The 19806-nt window shown below is 34.2% G+C and overlaps 1 protein-coding gene across 1 annotated transcript in view; it reads left to right on the top strand.

Annotated features, from left to right (window-relative positions):
* LYPLAL1 (lysophospholipase like 1) overlaps positions 1 to 10227 on the top strand; it is a 46333-nt gene extending 36106 nt beyond the window's left edge. The window contains exons 4-5 of the mRNA XM_069066017.1: positions 8853 to 8968; positions 9865 to 10227. Coding sequence (XP_068922118.1) covers positions 8853 to 8968; positions 9865 to 10104 — 356 coding nt within the window. The 3' untranslated portion in view covers positions 10105 to 10227. The remainder of the gene's footprint in view (positions 1 to 8852; positions 8969 to 9864) is intronic.
* The last annotated feature ends 9579 nt before the right edge of the window (positions 10228 to 19806 follow it).

Genomic DNA, 19806 nt, shown 5'->3' with positions numbered 1-19806 from the left:
CCAAAAATACTGTCATTTCATTGATTTTAAACCAGTCCAGAGTGACCGGTTATTAAGGAGATCCATAGCTTTGTCTTTTACTAGATCACTGTTGTTGAATTTTCCTAGCTCAGCATGAAAATATTAAAAAATATCTAACCTCATTCATTTGGTTTTAGTAAGTAATAATTATTACTTAAACTTTTCAAATGCATTATAACAACTCCCTCTCTATCTGATCCTTCTTGTGCCTTCTCATCATTCTCTCTCTAATCCACAATTGTTTATGAACATTACTATTTGTGAAGTATTTCAGTAATTACTTATCAAATCCCAGTAATGCCACCTTGACTAGCATTTTATATTCCCTGGGGTACATGTTCTGCTGTTAGGGAATAGTGTATAAAATGTCAGCCTCAGAATCAGGGAGGGCAGTGAGTAAAGTGCCGGCCCTGGAGTCAGGAGGACCTAAGTTCGGTTCCAGTCTCAGACACTTAACACCCACAAACAAAAAAAAACTAGCCGTGTAACCATGGGCAAGTTACTTAACTCCAATTTCCTACCACCCCCCCCCCAAAAAAAAAAGAAAAAAAAGAATCACGGAGCTCTGGCTTCAAATACAATCTGTTTCTGAAACCAACTAGCTGTGCAACTTTTAAAAAGTCATTTAACTTCTCTGTACTTTAGTTTCCTTATCTGTATAAAATGAGAGGTTAAAGATTATTGGTCTCTAAAGTCCTTTCCACTGTTAAATCCAAGAATTCAAGCTGGAAAGGACCTCTTCCACTTTGAGAGCCCTTCAAATTATTAACAGTTAGTTTCTCTGGGTTTCCTCTTCAGGCTAAACATCCCAAATTCCTTCAATTGATCCTCATATGATGGGATTACATTAGCTTTTTGGCTGCTGTGTTATGCTGCTGACTTTGGTTATACTTGTATTTCATTAAATCCTAAGAACTTTTTCAAATAAATAAATCATTGGGCCATTTTGTATTTGTGAATTTGATTTTTTTGTACTAAAAAATTAGACTTCCTATTTATCCCTATTGAATGTCATCCTTCTACATTTAGCCCAGTGCTGAAATCAGGATGTTTTTGGTCTGTTATCTGTGTTAGCTATCTCTCTCCCTTCTTTCCATGATTTACAAATTTGATGAGCATGCTATCCATGCTTTTTTTCAAGTCATTAATAAAAGGTTAAATAGCGCAGAACTAAGCACAGATCCCTAAGAAACTCCAGTGAATATCCTCCTCATTGGTGTGCCATTTATTAACTGTTTGTTGAATTTGGCTGTCCATTGAGTTCTGAATTAATTTGTGTATCAGTTAATCCACATCTCTCCATTTTTTTTTTCACAAAAATAATGTGAGACACTGATTAGCTTTGCTAAAATTTGTTTCTGTAAATTGTATGTAAGACATTCTACTTATTTGTTAATCCTTAAAAAAAAAAAGAAAATGAGGATAGTCTGAGAATACCCTGTTCTTGATTGAGTCATGCTAGCTCTCTGTCCTTACCTCTGTTTTATTTCCCTTGATATCCTAGATCTTCAGTTGTTCCAAATGAATTTTATTATTAGTTTATCAGTGTCATCATTTGTATAGCATTAGAAGTGTAAATTAACTTTAGTAATACTGTCATTTTTATTATGTTAGCATGGTCCAGCCAAGAGTACTAAGTACTCCGGCTGTTTAATGTGTTCATTACTTTAAGGACCACTTTGTAATTGATGCGATTAATAATTGTATTTATCTGGAATAATTAGTTATTACTAATTTATAGTTTTTTATAATATCAATTATTCTGAATATTGTTATTGCCTCTCTCAGACTGTGTTATTATTATGTAGAGTTTTATTATATAGAACTGTAGTTAATTTTTGAGGATTTACTTTGTAGACTGGAACTTTGTTGAAGCTAATAATTGTCTCAATTTGTATCTTTGTTAATTCTCTTGTATTTTCCGAGTATCAGCAAATAGAGGTAATTTAATCTCCTCTTTTTATATCTGCAATTTATTTTATTGCTCGTATATCCAGATTTACATAAGATAATAGTGGGGAGAGTAGGCATCTTTGCATTATTCTCCTGTTTATGGGATTAGGTTCTAATATATCCCCATTCATCATGTTTGTTTTTGGTTTTGGATGGATAGATTTTCATTATTTAAAAATAAGTTCCCTCTGTGCCTATACTTAATCAGGTTTTAATCATATGTGAGTGTTATAGTTTGCAAATTTTTTTGTTTTTCTCTGTTACCTGTTAAGACAATAATGTAGTTTTGGATGTTTTTGTTTTTAATATGATTATGTTGATTGGTTTCCTAGTACATTGAACCATCCTTGTTAAAAATCCAACATAGTTAATAATGAATGATTTCATGGATGTCACTCTAAATCTGTTTGACAAGGTTTTATTTAAAATTTTTAATTTAATGTTCATTAATGATATTGGTCTATAGTTATTCTGTGTTTTATCTTTCCCTAGTTTAGGTATTAATTTTAAATTCATTTAATAAAAGGATTCTGTTTTAGTACTTTCTCATTTTTGGAGAATAATTTGTGTAGTATTAGTACCAATTATTCATAATAGGTTGATAGAATTCACCTGCAAATGTCAGAAAGTACCAGAAATGTTTCCCCTCCTTTGGTAGTACTTTATAGCTCATTCTGTTTCTTTTTCTGCGATTGAGTTATTTAAGATCTCTTCTTCTGCTATCAGTTTGTGTATTTTTTAATTATGGAAAGCATTTCTCTATTTTGTTTTCTTAATTTCGTTGGCATATAACTATGTATAATAGGCTCTGGTTATTCTTTTTCTTCTGGTTTGTTGTCATTTCACCTTACTCTTTTACTATTTTGTCGATTTTATTTTCTGCCTTCTTCTTTTGAGTCATATTTGCTAAAGGTTTATCAATTTATTAATCTTCTCAGAGAACCAACTTTTACCTTTTTTTTTTTATATTGTTTCCAGACAGTAGCAGAGATGGAAATTAGAAATGCAGAGATAGAACAATAAGTATGAGCAAAATAGAAGTTGGAAGAATACTCTTTGCAGAGCAAAATATCTGGTCTTAATGATGGTGATTGATCAACTAACAGAGGATCATTGTTCTCTAAGAAAAAAAGTGTAACAGAGCCTGAATATGAAATTTCAAGAAGTCACAAAAAAAATGCCCAGATATATTGGAAATAGCAGAGTACAGATCATGCATAAGACACTGACAGTGAGTCAAATGAGATAGTATATGTATAGCACTTTGCAAACCTCAGAGTGATGTATAAATGCGAGTCATCATCATCATTGTCCCCAAGTTTTACCATCTTCAGGAGTTTCAGTATCAGAAAAAGAACTTAAGGCCAAGTGGAAGAAGTTCTTACATGAAGGAACACAAATTTGAACTGCTTAGCAGTAACATGAAAGAGATACAAAAAAGTAAAATAAAATGGTTTGCACTGCAGGGTAATATAATCTGCACAGCAAAACATATTTTTGTATTAAAAAAATGGTTCTTCTGTTACTCACTTCTAAGAAAATAAAAATGAGCAGGTTCTTTGAAATGCAAATTGAATAAACAAAAGAACTTTAACAAAGATTAGCCAGTCCATTTAGTATTAAAAAGCCAAAATATCTCTTCTAGGTTTATATTGTATGAAGGAGGTACAAATAATATACTTTAGATGCTCTGTATTTGGAGTTAGGGAAAGGGACTCTTGGAACAAAGGATTGTACAGATGCTGGTGGGACATGAAAAACCATTTTGAATTATGTAAGATAAAATTACTAAGTTGTTCATACCCTTTTTTTCCCAAAGGTTTATAACTTGTGTAAATTATTGACAGCAAAAAAAGACTCATGTCTACAAAGTTGTTCATAGCCACATTATTTGTGATAACCAAAAGTTCCCCCAGAATCACCGTTAAATAGTTAAAAAACATGTACTATTTAAATTTGCAGTCACTCAGTTTGACTGCTAGCTGTCAACCATGCATATTTGAGATAAGCTCTTAATCAAGTTTATTAAGAATGTTTTGTAGCCAGACTAGATAGTGTGGTACCTTTGAAAGATAACTAGCCCTGGAGTCAGAGGACTTAGGTTCATATCCCACCTCTGACTTATACTACCTATGTTACCTTGGACCAGGGGTGGGAAACCTGTGGCCTTGAGTCCATATGTGAACTTCTAGGTCCTTGGGTGCAGCCTTTTGACTGAGTCCAAGTTTTATAGAACAAATCCTTTTATTAAGGGGGTTTGTTTTGTAGGTTCAACTCTCACCTTTGACATATAGTACTTATGTTTGGACCATTCACTTAACCTCTTTGGGCCTCAGTTTCCTCAACCATAAAATAAAGAGATTAGACTAGATAATCTCCGAGGATTCTTTTGGTTCTAGATCTATGATACTATAAATCTATTGAGGAACCGAAGTATTAAAGAGTTAAGGTGGCAAAAAGTAAAGCATTATATATCAGCTATATTTTCTCCTGAAATGTGGTTTGTATAAAAACCTGAGTGTGACCATAAATCTGGCTCAAAAGGTATTATCAGTTTTGCGACTCATATTGTATATTGCCTTCCAAAATGTTTACACCAGAGTGCAGTCCCATGAACAATGAATAGAAATAGTTGTTTTCCAATAGCCATGCAAACAATGAATTTTATTCCCCCTTCTTTTTTTTACCTTTTTTTTTTTGCCATACTAGTAGGTATAAAGTAGCATTTTAAAGTTTTCCTAATTTGCTTTTCTTTGATTATTATGGAATTTGAAGAATCTCTCATTGAATATCACCAGTCAGAACAATGGGCATTTAAAATTTGCTCAATATTCACTTTTTATCTCTCCCAATTAAAAGATTTTTGGGGACACTGGTTCTTCCTAAGCAGTGGAGTATCATAGTCAGATATGAGTTTTAGAAATATCATTTTGGTAACTATGCAAAGGATGTATTGGTGGGGGGTGACAGGAGGAACAAAAAGGAATATTTGAGATTTGACTTGATGGAGGGAAAGATGAAGGTATCTTGGCTAGAAACAGGGAAATTAGGAGGAAAGGTGATTTTAGGAGAAAAGATGAGTTTTGTTTGGTAAGTAGACATTAAAATCTTGAAGAAATTTAGCATTACTTCTGAGTCTCATTTTTAATTTTTGTTTTGACATCAGAAGGAATTTTTTTAGGCCAGTGTTATTTTCCCACACATGGTTAATTTCACTTAATCATGATTGTCTAACAAAAGTTATATTATTATGCAGTATCCCCTACTTGGCAAAGAAGGATTACAAATGAATTCATAACAATCTAGAAATTCCCAAATGCCTTTTTATACCTTGTTTGACATAGTGAATTACTTGCTCTTTGAAGGCAAGGACTGTTTCGTTTTTGTCTTTGTGTCCCCAGTGCCAATGTCTGGCACAGAGCAGGTATATAAAGTGCTTGTTGGTAGAAGTTTTGGCTGTTCAGATCAGCTGTATAAGATAGAGATGAAGCATGGAAAAACTGAATTTGAATTCATGGATTAATTTTAGTTTAATAAGGGTAACATTTTTCATTTGGTGCTTAATTACCTTTTCTTTTTATTTCATAGCATTGATCATTTAAATTGTATTAATTAAATTATTCTTAATTTTTAACATTCACTTCTGTAAGATTTTGACTTCTGAATTTTCTCCCTCTCCTTCCCCTCCCCCCCTCCAAGATGGCATACAATCTGGTATAGCCTCTACATATACATTCACATTAAAAATATTTTCACATTAGTCATGTTGTAAAAATGAATCAGAACCAATGGGAGAAACCATGAGAAAGAAGAAACTAACAAACACAAAAGAGCAAATCGTATGCTTTGATATGTATTCAGACTCCATAGTTCTTTTTCTAGTTATGGATAGCACTTTCCATCCTGAGTCTTTTGGAATTGTCTTAGATCTTTGCATTACTGAAAAGAGCTAAGTTTTCAGTTAATTATTCACACAATGTTGCTATTATTGTGTACAGTGTTTTCATTTTGCTCACTTCACTCAGCATCAGTTCATTCAAGGTTTACTGAAGTCGGCCTGCTCATCATTTCTTATGGAAAAATAGTATTCCATTACATTCATATATCACAACTTTTTCAGCCATTCCCCAGTTGATGAGCATCCTGTTGATTTCCAATATTTGCAACAACAAAAAAAAGCTGCTATAAATATTTTTGTACATGTGGATCCTTTTCCCATTTTTATAATCTCTTTGGGATATAGACCTAGTAGTGGCATTGCTGGGTCAAGTTTGGGCATAGTTCCAAATTGCTCTCCAGAATCAACTTTTTTTAGTTGTGTATAGCATTTTCCATCCTGAGTAGAGTTCACAACTCCACTAACAATGCATTAGTGTTCCAATTTTCCCACATCTTCTCCAACATTTATCATTTTCCTATTTTGTCATATTAGCTAGTCTGAGAGGTGTGATGTGGTACCTCAGAGTTGTTCTGATTTGCATTTTTCCAATGAATAGTGATTTAGACTTGAACTCCTAGGAGATATATCCACATCTGAAAACTCAAAAGGAATATAAACTGGTCTTGGGCCCAAAAAGCATTCTTGGAAGAGCTCAAGAAGTATTTTAAAAGCCAAATTAGAGAGGTAGAAGAAAAATTGACCAGTTATTTTAAAAACAAAGTTGGCAAAATGGAAGAAAAAAATCACTGAAGAGAACAACTCCTTAAAAACTACAATTAAAGGAGGTACAAAACCTAACAGGAGAAAATAAATCCTTAAAAGTAAAAATTGGCCAGATGGAAAAGGAGGTACAAAAGCTAACTGAATAAAACAATTCACTAAAAAGTAAAATTATATAACTTGAAGCTTATGACTCTATGAGGCATCAAGAATCAAACCTAGAAATCATCCTACAAGAAATTCTCAAGGAAAACTGCCCTGATGTTTTAGAACCAGAGGGCAAAATAGAAGTTGAAAGAATCCACCAATCACCTCCTGAAAAAAGATCCCAAAAAGAAAACTCCTAGGAATATTATAGCCATGTTCCAGAGTTCCCAGATCAAAGATAGAATATTACAAGCAGCCAGGAAGAAACAATTTGAATATTGTCGAAACACAATCAGGATAACCCAGGATCTGGCAGCTTCTATACTGAGGGATCGAAGGGCTTAGAATATGGTATTTCGGAGGTCAGAGGAGCTGGGATTGAAACCAAGAATCACCTACCCAGCAAAACTGAGTATCATGTTTCAGGGGAAAATATAGTCATTCAGTGGAATAGGGGACTTTCAAGCATTCTTGATGAAAAAACCAAAGTTGAATAAAAAATTTGACATTGAGCTACAAGAAGCAAGGGAAGCATGAGAAGGTAAACAGGGAAAAGAAATCATAAGGAACTTATCAAAGTTGAACTATTAACATTCCTACATGGAAAAACAATAATTGTAACTGATGAAACTTTTCTCAGTATGAAAATAATTGAAGGGAATATAAATATATATATGTATATATGAGGGTATAAGGGCATATGAATACATATGTGAATGTGTGTATATATGTTTACAGTTATACATAGATAGAGGGCACAGGACTAATTTAATAGGAAGGGATGATACTTAAAAGGTGAAATTAAGAGGTGCTAGAGGAAGATAATGAGAGGAGATGGGGAGAGACAGAATGGGGTAAACTGTCTCATATAGAAAAGGCAAGGGAAAATGGATATAATGGAGGGGAAGAATAGGAAGCAAAAGGGAATGGGTCAACCTTATTCTCATTGAATTTGGCTTGGGGAGGGAATGAAATTCACACTAAATAGGGCATTTCACCCTACAGGAGAGTAGGGGGAAGGGGATGAGAGGGGGGATGATGGAAGGTAGGGCAGTCTGGGGGGGAGGGAAGTTGGAAGCACCCACTTTTGAAAGGGACAGGATCGAAGTAGAGAATAGAACAAGTGGGAGGTGGGATAGGAGAGAGGAAAATATAGTCAGTCTTTTACAATATATCTACTATGTTAATGTTTTGCATTAGCTACACATGTACAACCTATACTGAACTGCTTATCTTCCCAGTAAGGGTGGGTGACAAGGGAGGAAGGGAATGAATCTGGAATTCAGAGTTTTAAAATCAAATGTTTAAAATTATATATATATATATATATATATATATATACTATTATTAATACTATTTTACACATAATTGGGAAATAAAATATACAGGCACTGGGACATAGAGATCCACCATGCCCTACTGCAAAATCTAAAGGGGTATGGGAGAGAGCAGATTGGAGGAGGGGATATCCTGTGGGACTGCTATTTTGGGGTGGTGGGTAGGGGAAAAACAGAGAAAATTTGCAACTCAAAATCAGCAGAAATGAATGATATAAATCATATGTTAATAAAGCATTTGAAAAATGAAAAAAAATATTTTATAGTACTAGAAAAAATACTAATAAAATTCATCTGGAAGAACAAAAGGTCCAGAATATCAAGGGAATCAATGAAATCAAAGACAAGGGGCCCTAGCTGTACCAGATTTTAAATTGTAATATAAAGTATTAATCATCAAAATTATCTGGTACTGGCTAAGAAATATAGTGGTAGATGAGTGAAATAAGTAGGTACTCAAGACACAATAGTCAACCACTATAGTAATCTACTATTTAATAAACCCAAAGACTCCACTTTCTGGGATAAGAATTCATTATTTGACAAAACTGCTGGGAAAACTAGAAAATAGTGTGACAGAAGGTAGGTGCAGACTAATATCTTATACCATATACCAAAATAAAGTCAAAATAGGTACACAATTTAGAGATAAAGGCTGATTCTTTAAGAACATTTTTTCATATGCTTATAGATATCTTTAATTCCTCTGAGAACTGTCTGTTCATATCCTCTAGGAGGATTTTCAATGGGTGGATGCATGGCACTACATTTAGCATTTAGGAAGCATCGTGATCTGGCTGGAGTATTTGCACTTTCTAGTTTTCTCAATAAAACATCTGCTGTTTATCAGGTAAGTTACAAACTTAACAAATATTTGTACAGAATATATAAATTGCTACTAAAAAGAAAAATAATAATTTAATAACAACAATAACAATCAGAACTCAACTATACAAGCATTTTCTTGGGATTAATTACCAAAAAAGTGTGAGGTTGATTATTGATAATGAAAATACTAAAAAAAAAAAAAAACTTTATCAAGTGAAACATTTGAGGGAAAAGATTTTTAAATCCCATTATACTCTGTGGCAAAGTATATGTATATGCTACACATATGTGCATATCAAAATTACGTCAAATTTTGTACAGTGTATCATGAACAAGCCAGTGACAAGTCATTTCTAATATTTTATGTACGTTTTTTTTTCTATTGAAGTTGTATGTATTTTAATGGAGTAATTCATTAGTAGACATTTCTTTATCAAGAGTAGATACTGTATGTGTGGCATAAAAATTCATTCAAACATAGAAATTCCCTTATCCTTCTATCTTCTTCCTCTCTATCCTATGCCTTAGTCAGGCAATCTCTTCTTCCTTCCTCTTCAGGAAAAGGGGATTATGGTTCTCCTCTCAACCACCAAAGAAGGCACCATCATATCTCCCCAGTTCTATTAATAGAGAGCTCACAAGTCACTTCCCCAACCTCTAGGTGATTAGGCCATATGAACCTTAGGAGTCCTACCAACTTCTTAGCTAAGCCCTGGTCCCAGTCCTCTTGTGAGAAACTTGAATCTGAGACAGTTTTCATTGTATCTTCTTCCCTTCAGCTATTTTCTCACTGATGTAGCTTTAAGAAGATCAGAACTTTATGCCAGCCCCTCCATTTCTAAGCCATCTTTGTGCTCTTCATGAATGATAGTTAATTAAATTGTTGATACAGTATTTTTGTTTTTCCCTTCTCGTTAGGCTCTTCAGAAGAATGAAGGTACTCTTCCTGAATTATTTCAGTGTCATGGCACTACTGATGAGTTAGTTCTTCATTCGTGGGGTGAAGAGACAAATTCAATTTTGAAATCATTGGGAGTAAACACAACATTTCACAGCTTCCCAAATCTTTATCATGACCTAAACAGAAGTGAGCTAGAGAAATTAAAATCTTGGGTTCTTGAGAAACTACCAAAAGAAATAGAAAAACCAAATGAATAAATCAAGTGTTTATGTTTTTACGTTGTATGTATTTGTAATGTCCTTGTTATGAGAAGTGAATTTTGCTGTCAAAGTATTGTATAATCAGTGATGACTCCAATTAAACTATTGAAACTAATATCATATACTGACTTGTGTCTAATCATTCTTTATGTTGACTTTTTTACTTTTTGTACTTTCCCCCTTATTATCAGTAATAACTTAATGTCTCACAGTAGTAGCTCTTTACTTTGTAGAATTATATGATTTCAGAAAATTATCTTAAATGATCTCTATAATATCCCTACGTACAATTTGTATATAACAAGATTAGAACGGCCAGTCATTCTAATTCTTCTATACAACATGATTAATGTGAAAATATGCTTAACAAGAATGTATATATGTATATATAGATCCTCTATCAGATTGTATGCCATCTTGGGGAGGGGAGGGAGGCAAAGAAAATGTAAAACTTATGGAAGTGAATGTTGAAAACTAAAAATAAATTTTAAAAAAATCAGAAGTAGCAGGGTAGTCTGAGGTTGATCACTTCTATTTATAGGTTACTGCCAAGCCTTACTTGACTCATTCTCATATTTAATCTCATCTCAAATTTTACAGCAGTCTAGGTATTTATTTGGATTTTTCCTCATTAATTAATATAATTTTAAAATTTCTCAATCAGCTATACTCAGATGCCCCACCCTAGTCCATCAAATATTATTTAATCAGCTAGAGAAATCTGCCTTCCTATGAGTAGTTGCTCATAAATATACATTAAAACTCCTAATCCCCTGGAGTTAAACATATCTTAAATAAAATAATATTTATTAATAATCAAATCAGTAATAACAAAGATAAATAATTATTGATAATGTCTTAACTGTGAGGATGATCTCAGAAATATCTCTAAACACTGTTGGTGGAATTATAAACTTTCAATCATTCTGGAAAGCAATTTGTAATTAATTATTCCTAAAGTTATTAAACAGTGCATACCTTTGACCCACCAATATAGCTTCTAATTTTAATATCCCAGAGAGATCAAAAAAAGAGAAAGGTGTTGATTTGTATAAAATTTATAGCAGCTCTTTTTGTGGTAGCAGCGAATTGGAAACTGAGGATGCCCATCAATTGGTTATTGTATATGAATATGATGGAATACTGTTATGCTATAAGAAATGATGCAGGGATAGTTTGAGAAAAATCTGGGAAGATTTTATGAACTAAGGTAGAATGAAGTCAGATCCAGAAGAACAGTTTATACAATAACAACAATATCACAAAGACAATAATCTTTGAAAGACTTTGGAACTCTGATAACAATGACCAACCACAATTCCAAAAGACTCATGATGAAATGTGCTCTTCAGCTCTAAACAGAAGAGGTGTGCAGTGTGATGGATTCGGAATGCATATTTTTTCCCCCACCCCGGGACATGCCATTTCAGGAATTTGTTTTTCAGAACTATACATATTTGCAATGGGTTTTTTTTCCTTGCCTTCAAAATGGGGGGAGGGGAATGATTTGCAACTGAAAATAAAATAAAATTGAATTGGAATCACCTCTAAATATCTTTATAACTGAAGATAACTTCCTTTTCACTCAAGATATCAAAGAAAGTCTCTTTTCAAGAATTCTCTTCACAAGATCAAGTTTAAAATAGTTTCATGAGGAAAGAATATCCTGTTCTTTTTCTCTGTTCTCTAATTTCTTTCTGGCCACACAAAAAAAGTTTCTTCAGCAATTCTAAAGCCATCACTTTCTTTCTCTAGATATCCTACCCCCTCATAAAATTACCTTTATAAAGTTTGTTTAGTAAAATACTTTCCCAGCTTCCCTGCTTCTTAAAGAAACAGTAATAATTTCTGTAGCCTCTAGAGTAAGCTTTTGAAAGAGGTTTTAGATTTCTCCCTTGGGCCAAGAATTTTCAATCTTTTGAAAGTTATTTAGGGATTTATAATAGTATTATTAATTACAATACAAATATCTGGGGCGGCTAGGTGGCACAGTGAAAAGAGCACTGGTCCTGGAGTCAGGAGGACCTGAGTTCAAATCTGGCCTCATACACTTAATACACACAAACACACACACACACACACACAAACTAGCCGTGTGACCTTGGGCAAGTCACTTTACCCCAATTGCCCTACCTTCCCCCCCTCAAAAAAAGCAAAAAAAACCCCATATATCCTAATACAAAGTACCTCTAAATAGGCAGCTTTAATAAGTGGGAAAACAAACCTAGCAAAAAAAAAAGAAAAAAGCATAATAGAAAAAAATATATATAACACTAGCAATAGTAGTTCGATAGAATAACAATAGTACACGTATAACACATCGAACTTTCTTTAATTCTAGGTGAAGGAATAATCACTTCTGTTTCTTTGCATCATTCTTTATCCTATTTATAGATTAGATAATTTATTTAGACTATAGGCCTGTTTTGAACCATTCATTAATCTTTCTGCATGTGTACCTAAATTGGTTGATATCACAAGTTTAAAAAAATTGTTAAAGAAAGAAAATCTAAATTGACATTTTTTTTGGCTTGGTTGCATATTTGTTATAATAGTTTCGTTTTTGTTTTTATTGAGGGTAGAGAAGGGAGAGAAACGTAATGTAAAACAAAAAGCATCAAAATAAAATTTAAAGCAAAATGAAGTTATTTGAGAAATGACATTCCTACAAAGCATACTTTTTAAATGTTGTTAGTGACTGGCTTTAATTTGTTAACTTTTGTACTGTTAGGTCTTTTAATTGTGAAATTTAGAATTTTAAATTTGCAATGGAATAAATGGTACAAAATGAATTCTGGACATTGTTTTTTTAAAAATTCCATTTGGGTTAGAGTGCTCGTGAGAAGATTTTTCTTTTTTTAGCCAACATTTCTGTCTCTAGGCTTAAATTTTTTTATAAAAGAAATGAGGTGGCTCAGAACTTTGAACTTAGAATGTTTAATGATGATTTACAAAATATGTTACTTCATTTTTATGGTGTTCAGTTCTTTGTTATTTATAATATAGGCATAATATTACTCATGTTAAAAGTCACTGCTCTCATTTTATGTCTGCTTTTCCCTATCTCTCCTCTATTTTATTTTCTAGTCAACTGTTGGTTGAACCTTTTGTAATTACAGCTGTATTACTACAGCTACATAGTTCTTAACATTAATTTTTGTCAACTTAAAAAAAATTTTACCAGTAAAATTATTGATATTAAAAATAAAATAGGCATTTCTTTGAGAGACAAAAGTATTACCCCTTGTTCATTAAGTATTAAAGCAATTTATGTAAAGCAAGGTATAAAGGCTTAGAACATAAGGTTAAGCTACAATACTTGTTAAATTAATTTTGTAAGTGAGGTTTTAAGTGGCAAATTTAAAATAGGTCCATTTCACAGTGACTGAAATCTTTTAATTATACTGTGGTGAGGTAGTTGTCGGTGTGCTGCAGAGTTTGGAGTAGTTACAGATGTGCTTTGGAGCAGGTTTTTCATTATCTTCACTAAACTCTAGAATCATAGACTTCTTTGAAATTGGAAGGAGTTTTATTCAGGGTTGGGATTAGGGTTTCAGAGAAGTTAAATGATTTGCTTACAGTCATACAGCTACTCACAGAGCCAGTGAAGGGTTCACAAGATCATAAATGTAGAACTGAACAGGACCAACAGCACACATGACGTCATTTGATTAGCCCTTGCTTTCACTACATGACCAGCCCCATCACTTCTCTAATCATGTATCTCTCTGATGAGATTAATACTCTGATGAGTATTCTCAAATATTGCTTGGACTTATGGTACTGCTATCTCTTTCCATTGTCTTTTAGAAATTAATATAATAGTACTTTTTTTTTAATTTGGCTTTTTTCAAAAGCAACTTGATGTTCAAAGTAAAATGAGGATGAGGCAAAGGGGGAGCCAAGATAGCAGAGTAAAGGCAGGGACTTACCTGAGCTCTCCCTCAAACCACTCCAAATACCTTTAAAAAATTAAACAAATTCCAGAGCAACAGAACTCACAAAGATGGAGTGAAACAAATTTCCAGCCCAAGACAATTTGGAAGGTCAGCAGGAAAGTTCTGTTGCACAAGGGTGAGAGAGGAGTGCAGTCCAGGTTAGGCTACACCAGCACAGACCAGGTCCCAGCAAACCTAAAGCAGGCTTCAGGGCAACTGAATCAGTAATAGCAGTGGCAGTTTCCAGACCTCTTCACCCATAGACTCCAAAGACAACATAGAAGTTCAGCTGGCAAGATCTGTTGTACCTAGGTGAAAATGGAGCATAGTCCTAATCCCAGCAAACCAAAGCTCCTATGTCCAAAGATTCCAAGGAAAATATGAGCTGGTCTTAGGCCATGGAAAACCTCAAAAATGATTTTGAAAATGAAGTAAAGAGAAGTAAAGGAAAAATTGGGAAGAGAAATGAGAAAGATGCAAGAAAATCATGAGAAATGACTCAACAGCTTGGTAAAGGAGACATAAAAAAGGAAAAACTGAAGAAAATAACACCTTAAAAACAGATTAGGTCAATTGGCAAAAGAGGTCCAAAAAGCCAATGAGAAGAATGCCATGAAAAATAGAATTGGCCAAATGGAAAAGGAGTTCTAAAAGCTCTCTGAAGAAAATAATTCAGTAAAAATTAGAATGGAGCAAATGGAAGTTAATAACTTTATGAGAAATCAAGAAACAATAAAACAAAACCAAAAGAATGAAAAAAAATAGAAGACAATGTGAAATACCTCATTGGAAAAACAATTGACTTGAAAAATAGATCCAGGAGAGATCATTTAAAAATTATTGGACTATCTAAAAACCATGATCAGAAAGAATGGCGTAGATATAATCTTCCAAGAAATTATCAAGCAAAACTGCCCTGATGTTCCTAGAACCAGAGGTTAAAATAGAAATTGAAAGAATCCACCAAGCACTTCCTGAAAGAGATCCCAAAATGAAAACTGACAGAAATATCATAGCCAAATTTCAGAGTTACCAGTTCAAGGATAAAATATTGCAAATAGCCAGAAAAAAAAACAATTAAAGTATTGTGGAGCTGTAGTCAGAATGACACAAGATTTAGCAGCCTCTACATTAAAGGATTGGAGAGTTTGGAATATGATATTCCACAAAGCAAAGGAGCTAAGATTACAATCAAGAATCACCTATCCAGCAAAACTGAGTGTAATCCTTCCAAGGGAAAAAAATGGTAATTCATTGAGATAGAGGACTTTTAAGCATTCTTGATTAAAAGACCAGAGCTGAAAAGAAAATTTGACTTTCAAATACAAGACTCGAGAGAAGTGTAAAAAAAAAAAAAGGTGAACAGGAAAGAGAAATCCTAAGGGGCTTAATAAACTGTTCGCATTTCTACATGGGAATATATTTGTAACTCATAAGACCTTTCTGATTATTAGGATAATTAGGAGTATATATAGACAGAGGGCACAGATGTGAGTTGAATATGAAGGGATGACATCTTAAAAAAATTAAGGGATGGGAGAGGAGGAATGTACTGGGAGAAAGTGAGAAGTAGAATGGGATAAATTATCTCACATAAAAGGGGCAAGAAAAAACTTTTACAGTGGATGGGAAAAGGGAGGAGGTGAGGGGAAGTGAGTGAACATGCTCATCAGAATTGGCTCAGAGTGGGAATACCATAAACACACAATTGGGTATAGAAATCTAATCATACAGGAAAGTAGAGGAAGAGGACAAGAGAAGGGGGGGATAGAAGGGAAGACAGATTGAGGGAGAGGGGTAGTCAGATTGGTAGAGAGGGTTAGTCAGAAACAAAACACTTGAGAAAGGACAGGGTGAAAGGAGAGAGAATAGAATAAACATGGATGGGGGGAATAGGATGGATGCAAATACATTTAGAAATAATGTGAAAAAAATTTTGAAGCAAGTTTCTCTGATAAAGGCCTCATTTCTCAAACATATAGAGAATTGAGTCAAATTTATAAAAATAAGAGCCATTCCCCTATTGATAAATGATCAAAAGATATAGTTGGTTTTCAGATGAAGTAATCAAAGCTACCTATAGCCATAAGAAAATATTCTAACTCACTATTGATTAGAGAAATACAAATTAAAACAATTCTGAGGTACTACCTCATATGCCTTAGATTGGCTATTAGAACAGAAAAGGTAAATGACACTTATTGGAGGGAATGTGGGGCAAATGAGACATCAACGCACTGTTGTAGTTGTAAACTGATTCATCTATTCTGTACAGCAATTTGGAACTATGCCCAAGAGCTATAAAACCATGCACACCCTTTGACCTAGCAATACCACTACTGGGTCTGTATCCCAAAAGAGGTAAAGAGGAAAAGACCCCACATGTACAAAAATTTTTATATCAACTCTTTGTGATAGAATACTATTGCACTATAAGAAGTGATGAACATGATGCTCTCAGAAAAACCTGGAAAGAGTTGTATGGGCTGATGCAAAGTGAAATGAAATGTACTGTGTAAAAAGTAACAGCAATATTGTAAGATGATCAGCTGTGAGTGATTTAGCTATTCTAAACAATACAGTGATCCAAGATACCTCTGAAGGACTTATGATAAAAAAAATGCTATCCATCCCCAGAAAAAGTACTGATGTCTGAATTCAGATTGAAGCATACTTTTTTTAAAACTTTATTTTTCTTGATGTTTTTTATTTGTTTTCTTTTACAATATAACTATTATGGATGTGTTCTGCATGACTACACATATATAACCTATATTGAATTGCCTTCTCAATGGTGGGGAGGGGAGGTGGATGGAAGGGAGAAAGGAAGAGAATTTGGAACTCAAAATTTTAAAAACAAAAGTTAGAAATTGGTTTTACATGTAACTGGGGAAAAATAAATACAAAAAAGAAAATTGAAGATGAAAATACTATCAAATTAATGAAAAAGTAATTTATTAAGGCCTTGCTTTGTGCCCTGCACCATATTAGGTGCTATGAATACAAATACAAAAGCAATGACAATCCTAGTTATTAAAGAAAAAATATTTTCTAATATAGTATTCTGTGATTGAGGCTCAACTCTGCCAGAAACAATTTAATTTAATATTTGTATAAGCCATTCCTAGCCATGCTCATTGCCATCACTCTCTGCCCAAGGCAATTTCAGGTAATATTTATGTAAATCTTGAACAAGGAAAAAATATCTTATGTAAAATCTGTTAACATTCCAGAAACGGGTAATCAAGTCATTATCCCATTCCTTGTGATTGCTTTTCCTCGCTCCTCCAGGTAAATAAAGGGACTTCCTTCATTTAAGGTGGGGGTTTGTCCAGCCCAGAAACTTCATTTAAGGAGAGTGCCCAGACCATCTTTGTGTCATGGCTCTCTAGGCTGTACTCAGGATGTCCTTTACCCATGCCTTTGAGCACCTGTGTCCTCCCACTTTTCAGCATTCTTTTTTTTTTCCACTTAATAGTTTTCAACATTCACTTTTACAAGATTTTGAGGTCCAAATTTTTTCCCCTCTCTCCTCCCTGCTCCCCAAGACAGCTTATAATCTGATAGACGATATATGTGTATAATCATATTAAACATTTCCACATTAGTCATGTTTTGAAAGAATCAGAAGAAATGACCAACCACAAAGCCAAAGAACTCATGATGAATCATGCCATCCACCTCCAGATAGAGAAATGATGGACTCATTACAGTTTGAAGCCTCTTTTCTCTTTCCTTCCTATTCCCTTTCCCTTTTAATGTAGGAATTTGTTTTACTTGATTATACATATTTGTAATGAGTTTGGGATTTCTTGCCTTCTCAATGGTAAAGAAGGGGTAGGTGAGAGGAAGAGAATTCAGAACTGAAAGTAAAATAAAATTAAAAAATTTTTAAAAGTTCCTTGATTTTATCTTGCCTTTTATTTTTCTACTTCCTTGCATTAGGTATGAGGAATTCTCTCTTCCTCAAATGCAGTCCTTTTACCTAACACCCAGCTCAGGTGATAGCTCTTCCATGAAATCATCCCTTACTATCCTCCAGTTATAAATGATTTCTAGCCTGAATCCCTTCACCCCATCTAGAAGTATTTCCTTCTCCTGTTTTAGACAATTCCTTGGACTTTATGTATTACCACCCTGCGGTAAGATCTTGAGAACTGGGAATAATATTATTTTTCCTCCTTGTATTCCCAGTGCCAAGCATGGTACCCTATACATAGTACATAGTATATGATTATATGTGTGTGTAGATATGTATGTGTATATGTATACATGTATACACACATGCATATATACCTAAATATGTGTGTGTGTGGAGAGAGAGAATGAAACAACTGAGTTAAATTGAATTGGAACAATGGGATCTGTGAAAAGAGCATTAGAGTTGTAATGCAAAGACCTGGTTTCCATGCCCAGCTCCATCACTGCTTATTAGCTTTATAATATGGGGAGAATTGCAAACACTTCTGAACCTCAATTTTACTATCTTTGAAGTGGGATACTGTAATGTAATGCCAAGCAAAGGCCACTTCCCAAGGTTCAAAATACCAACATAGGTGCTCTGCATTTTATTCAGTGACAAATTAAGAACAGAGGGAATCAAAATATGACATCATTCAAAATACAGCATTTACTAAGTGTGATTAAATAATCTCCAAGTACTACCCCACCCCAGGACCTTACATTCATTCAATCAATTACAAAGTCCCTGTTCTAAATACTACTCCACCCCTAGGCTGTACCTTCATTTAGTCCATCACAAAGCCCCTCTTCTCAAATGGAGATTAGTTTCCAATCATAAGTAAAGTACATTCATTTGTTCAATCATAGAACACAAAAAGGTAAAAAGGTCAAAAATTCCCCATCCCTGGATCACAATTGAATCTACCCCAAAGTTACAACAAGTTTAAGCACAGCACTTAATACCCAAATGGAGGTCTTTTCTTCATCTTGACAAGAGTCAAGTTCTCAGCAATCTTTGTTCCTGGGGAGACAAAGCTTAGCAAGGCCACAAGATACATTGCCAGTCTCTTCCTTAATTCATTCTCTGTCTGCAGAACAGTCCTAGGAACCTTGAAAACATTAGCAAAACCCTCTTCCAGGATTTCTGTAAACATACAACAAGAAAATCCTTCTTCAGGGCTTCGGAGCCAACAGCAAGGTTCCAAGAATTCTGCAACAACAGCACTGTCCTTCACCAGTGGACAGTATTCACTCTCTGTCTGCAGAACAGTCTCAAGAGCTCTGAACCAACAGAAAGGTTGCAAGACCTCTGCAACAACAGGATTGTCCTTCACCAGTGAACAAATCTGGCAAAACAACATCAAAACAGACAAAGTACCAGCATAACAGCCATGTCTCCTCAGTCCTTGGCAGCTCAGGGGGCAGGTCTCAAAAGTCCTGGGCAATTCAAAGTGGCCCTCAGCAATTCTCTCAGTCTCTCTCTGCCTCCAAAGGTGCTGCTTCCAAAAAGTTCTTCTGCCTCTCTCTTTTCTTGTGTCTCTCTAAATTTATGTCACCAGCTCCTCCCAGTCCAGCCCTCTCTTTTCAGATCAACAAGTCCATCCCACAAGTGGGATTAACAAGCTCTGGGTTTTAACACAATCAAACCAAAAACCAAGCCAATACAGGGGAATCTTTAAATGCCATTACTATTACAGATACTAATACACTACCTGTCTCAAGTGTTTGTTTATTTGTGAAAAGTGAATGAATGACTATGTTTGTAACCATAAATAACAATGTAGATGTAATTTATCAT

This window comes from Petaurus breviceps, unplaced genomic scaffold (assembly GCF_028583685.1).
Source record: "Petaurus breviceps papuanus isolate PSGF00001 unplaced genomic scaffold, PetGlider_PUasm1.0 90702, whole genome shotgun sequence".
Classification (NCBI taxonomy): Eukaryota; Metazoa; Chordata; class Mammalia; order Diprotodontia; family Petauridae; genus Petaurus; species Petaurus breviceps.
Note: the sequence above shows the minus strand (reverse complement) of the source record. Positions and strands in the feature narration are given on the sequence as shown.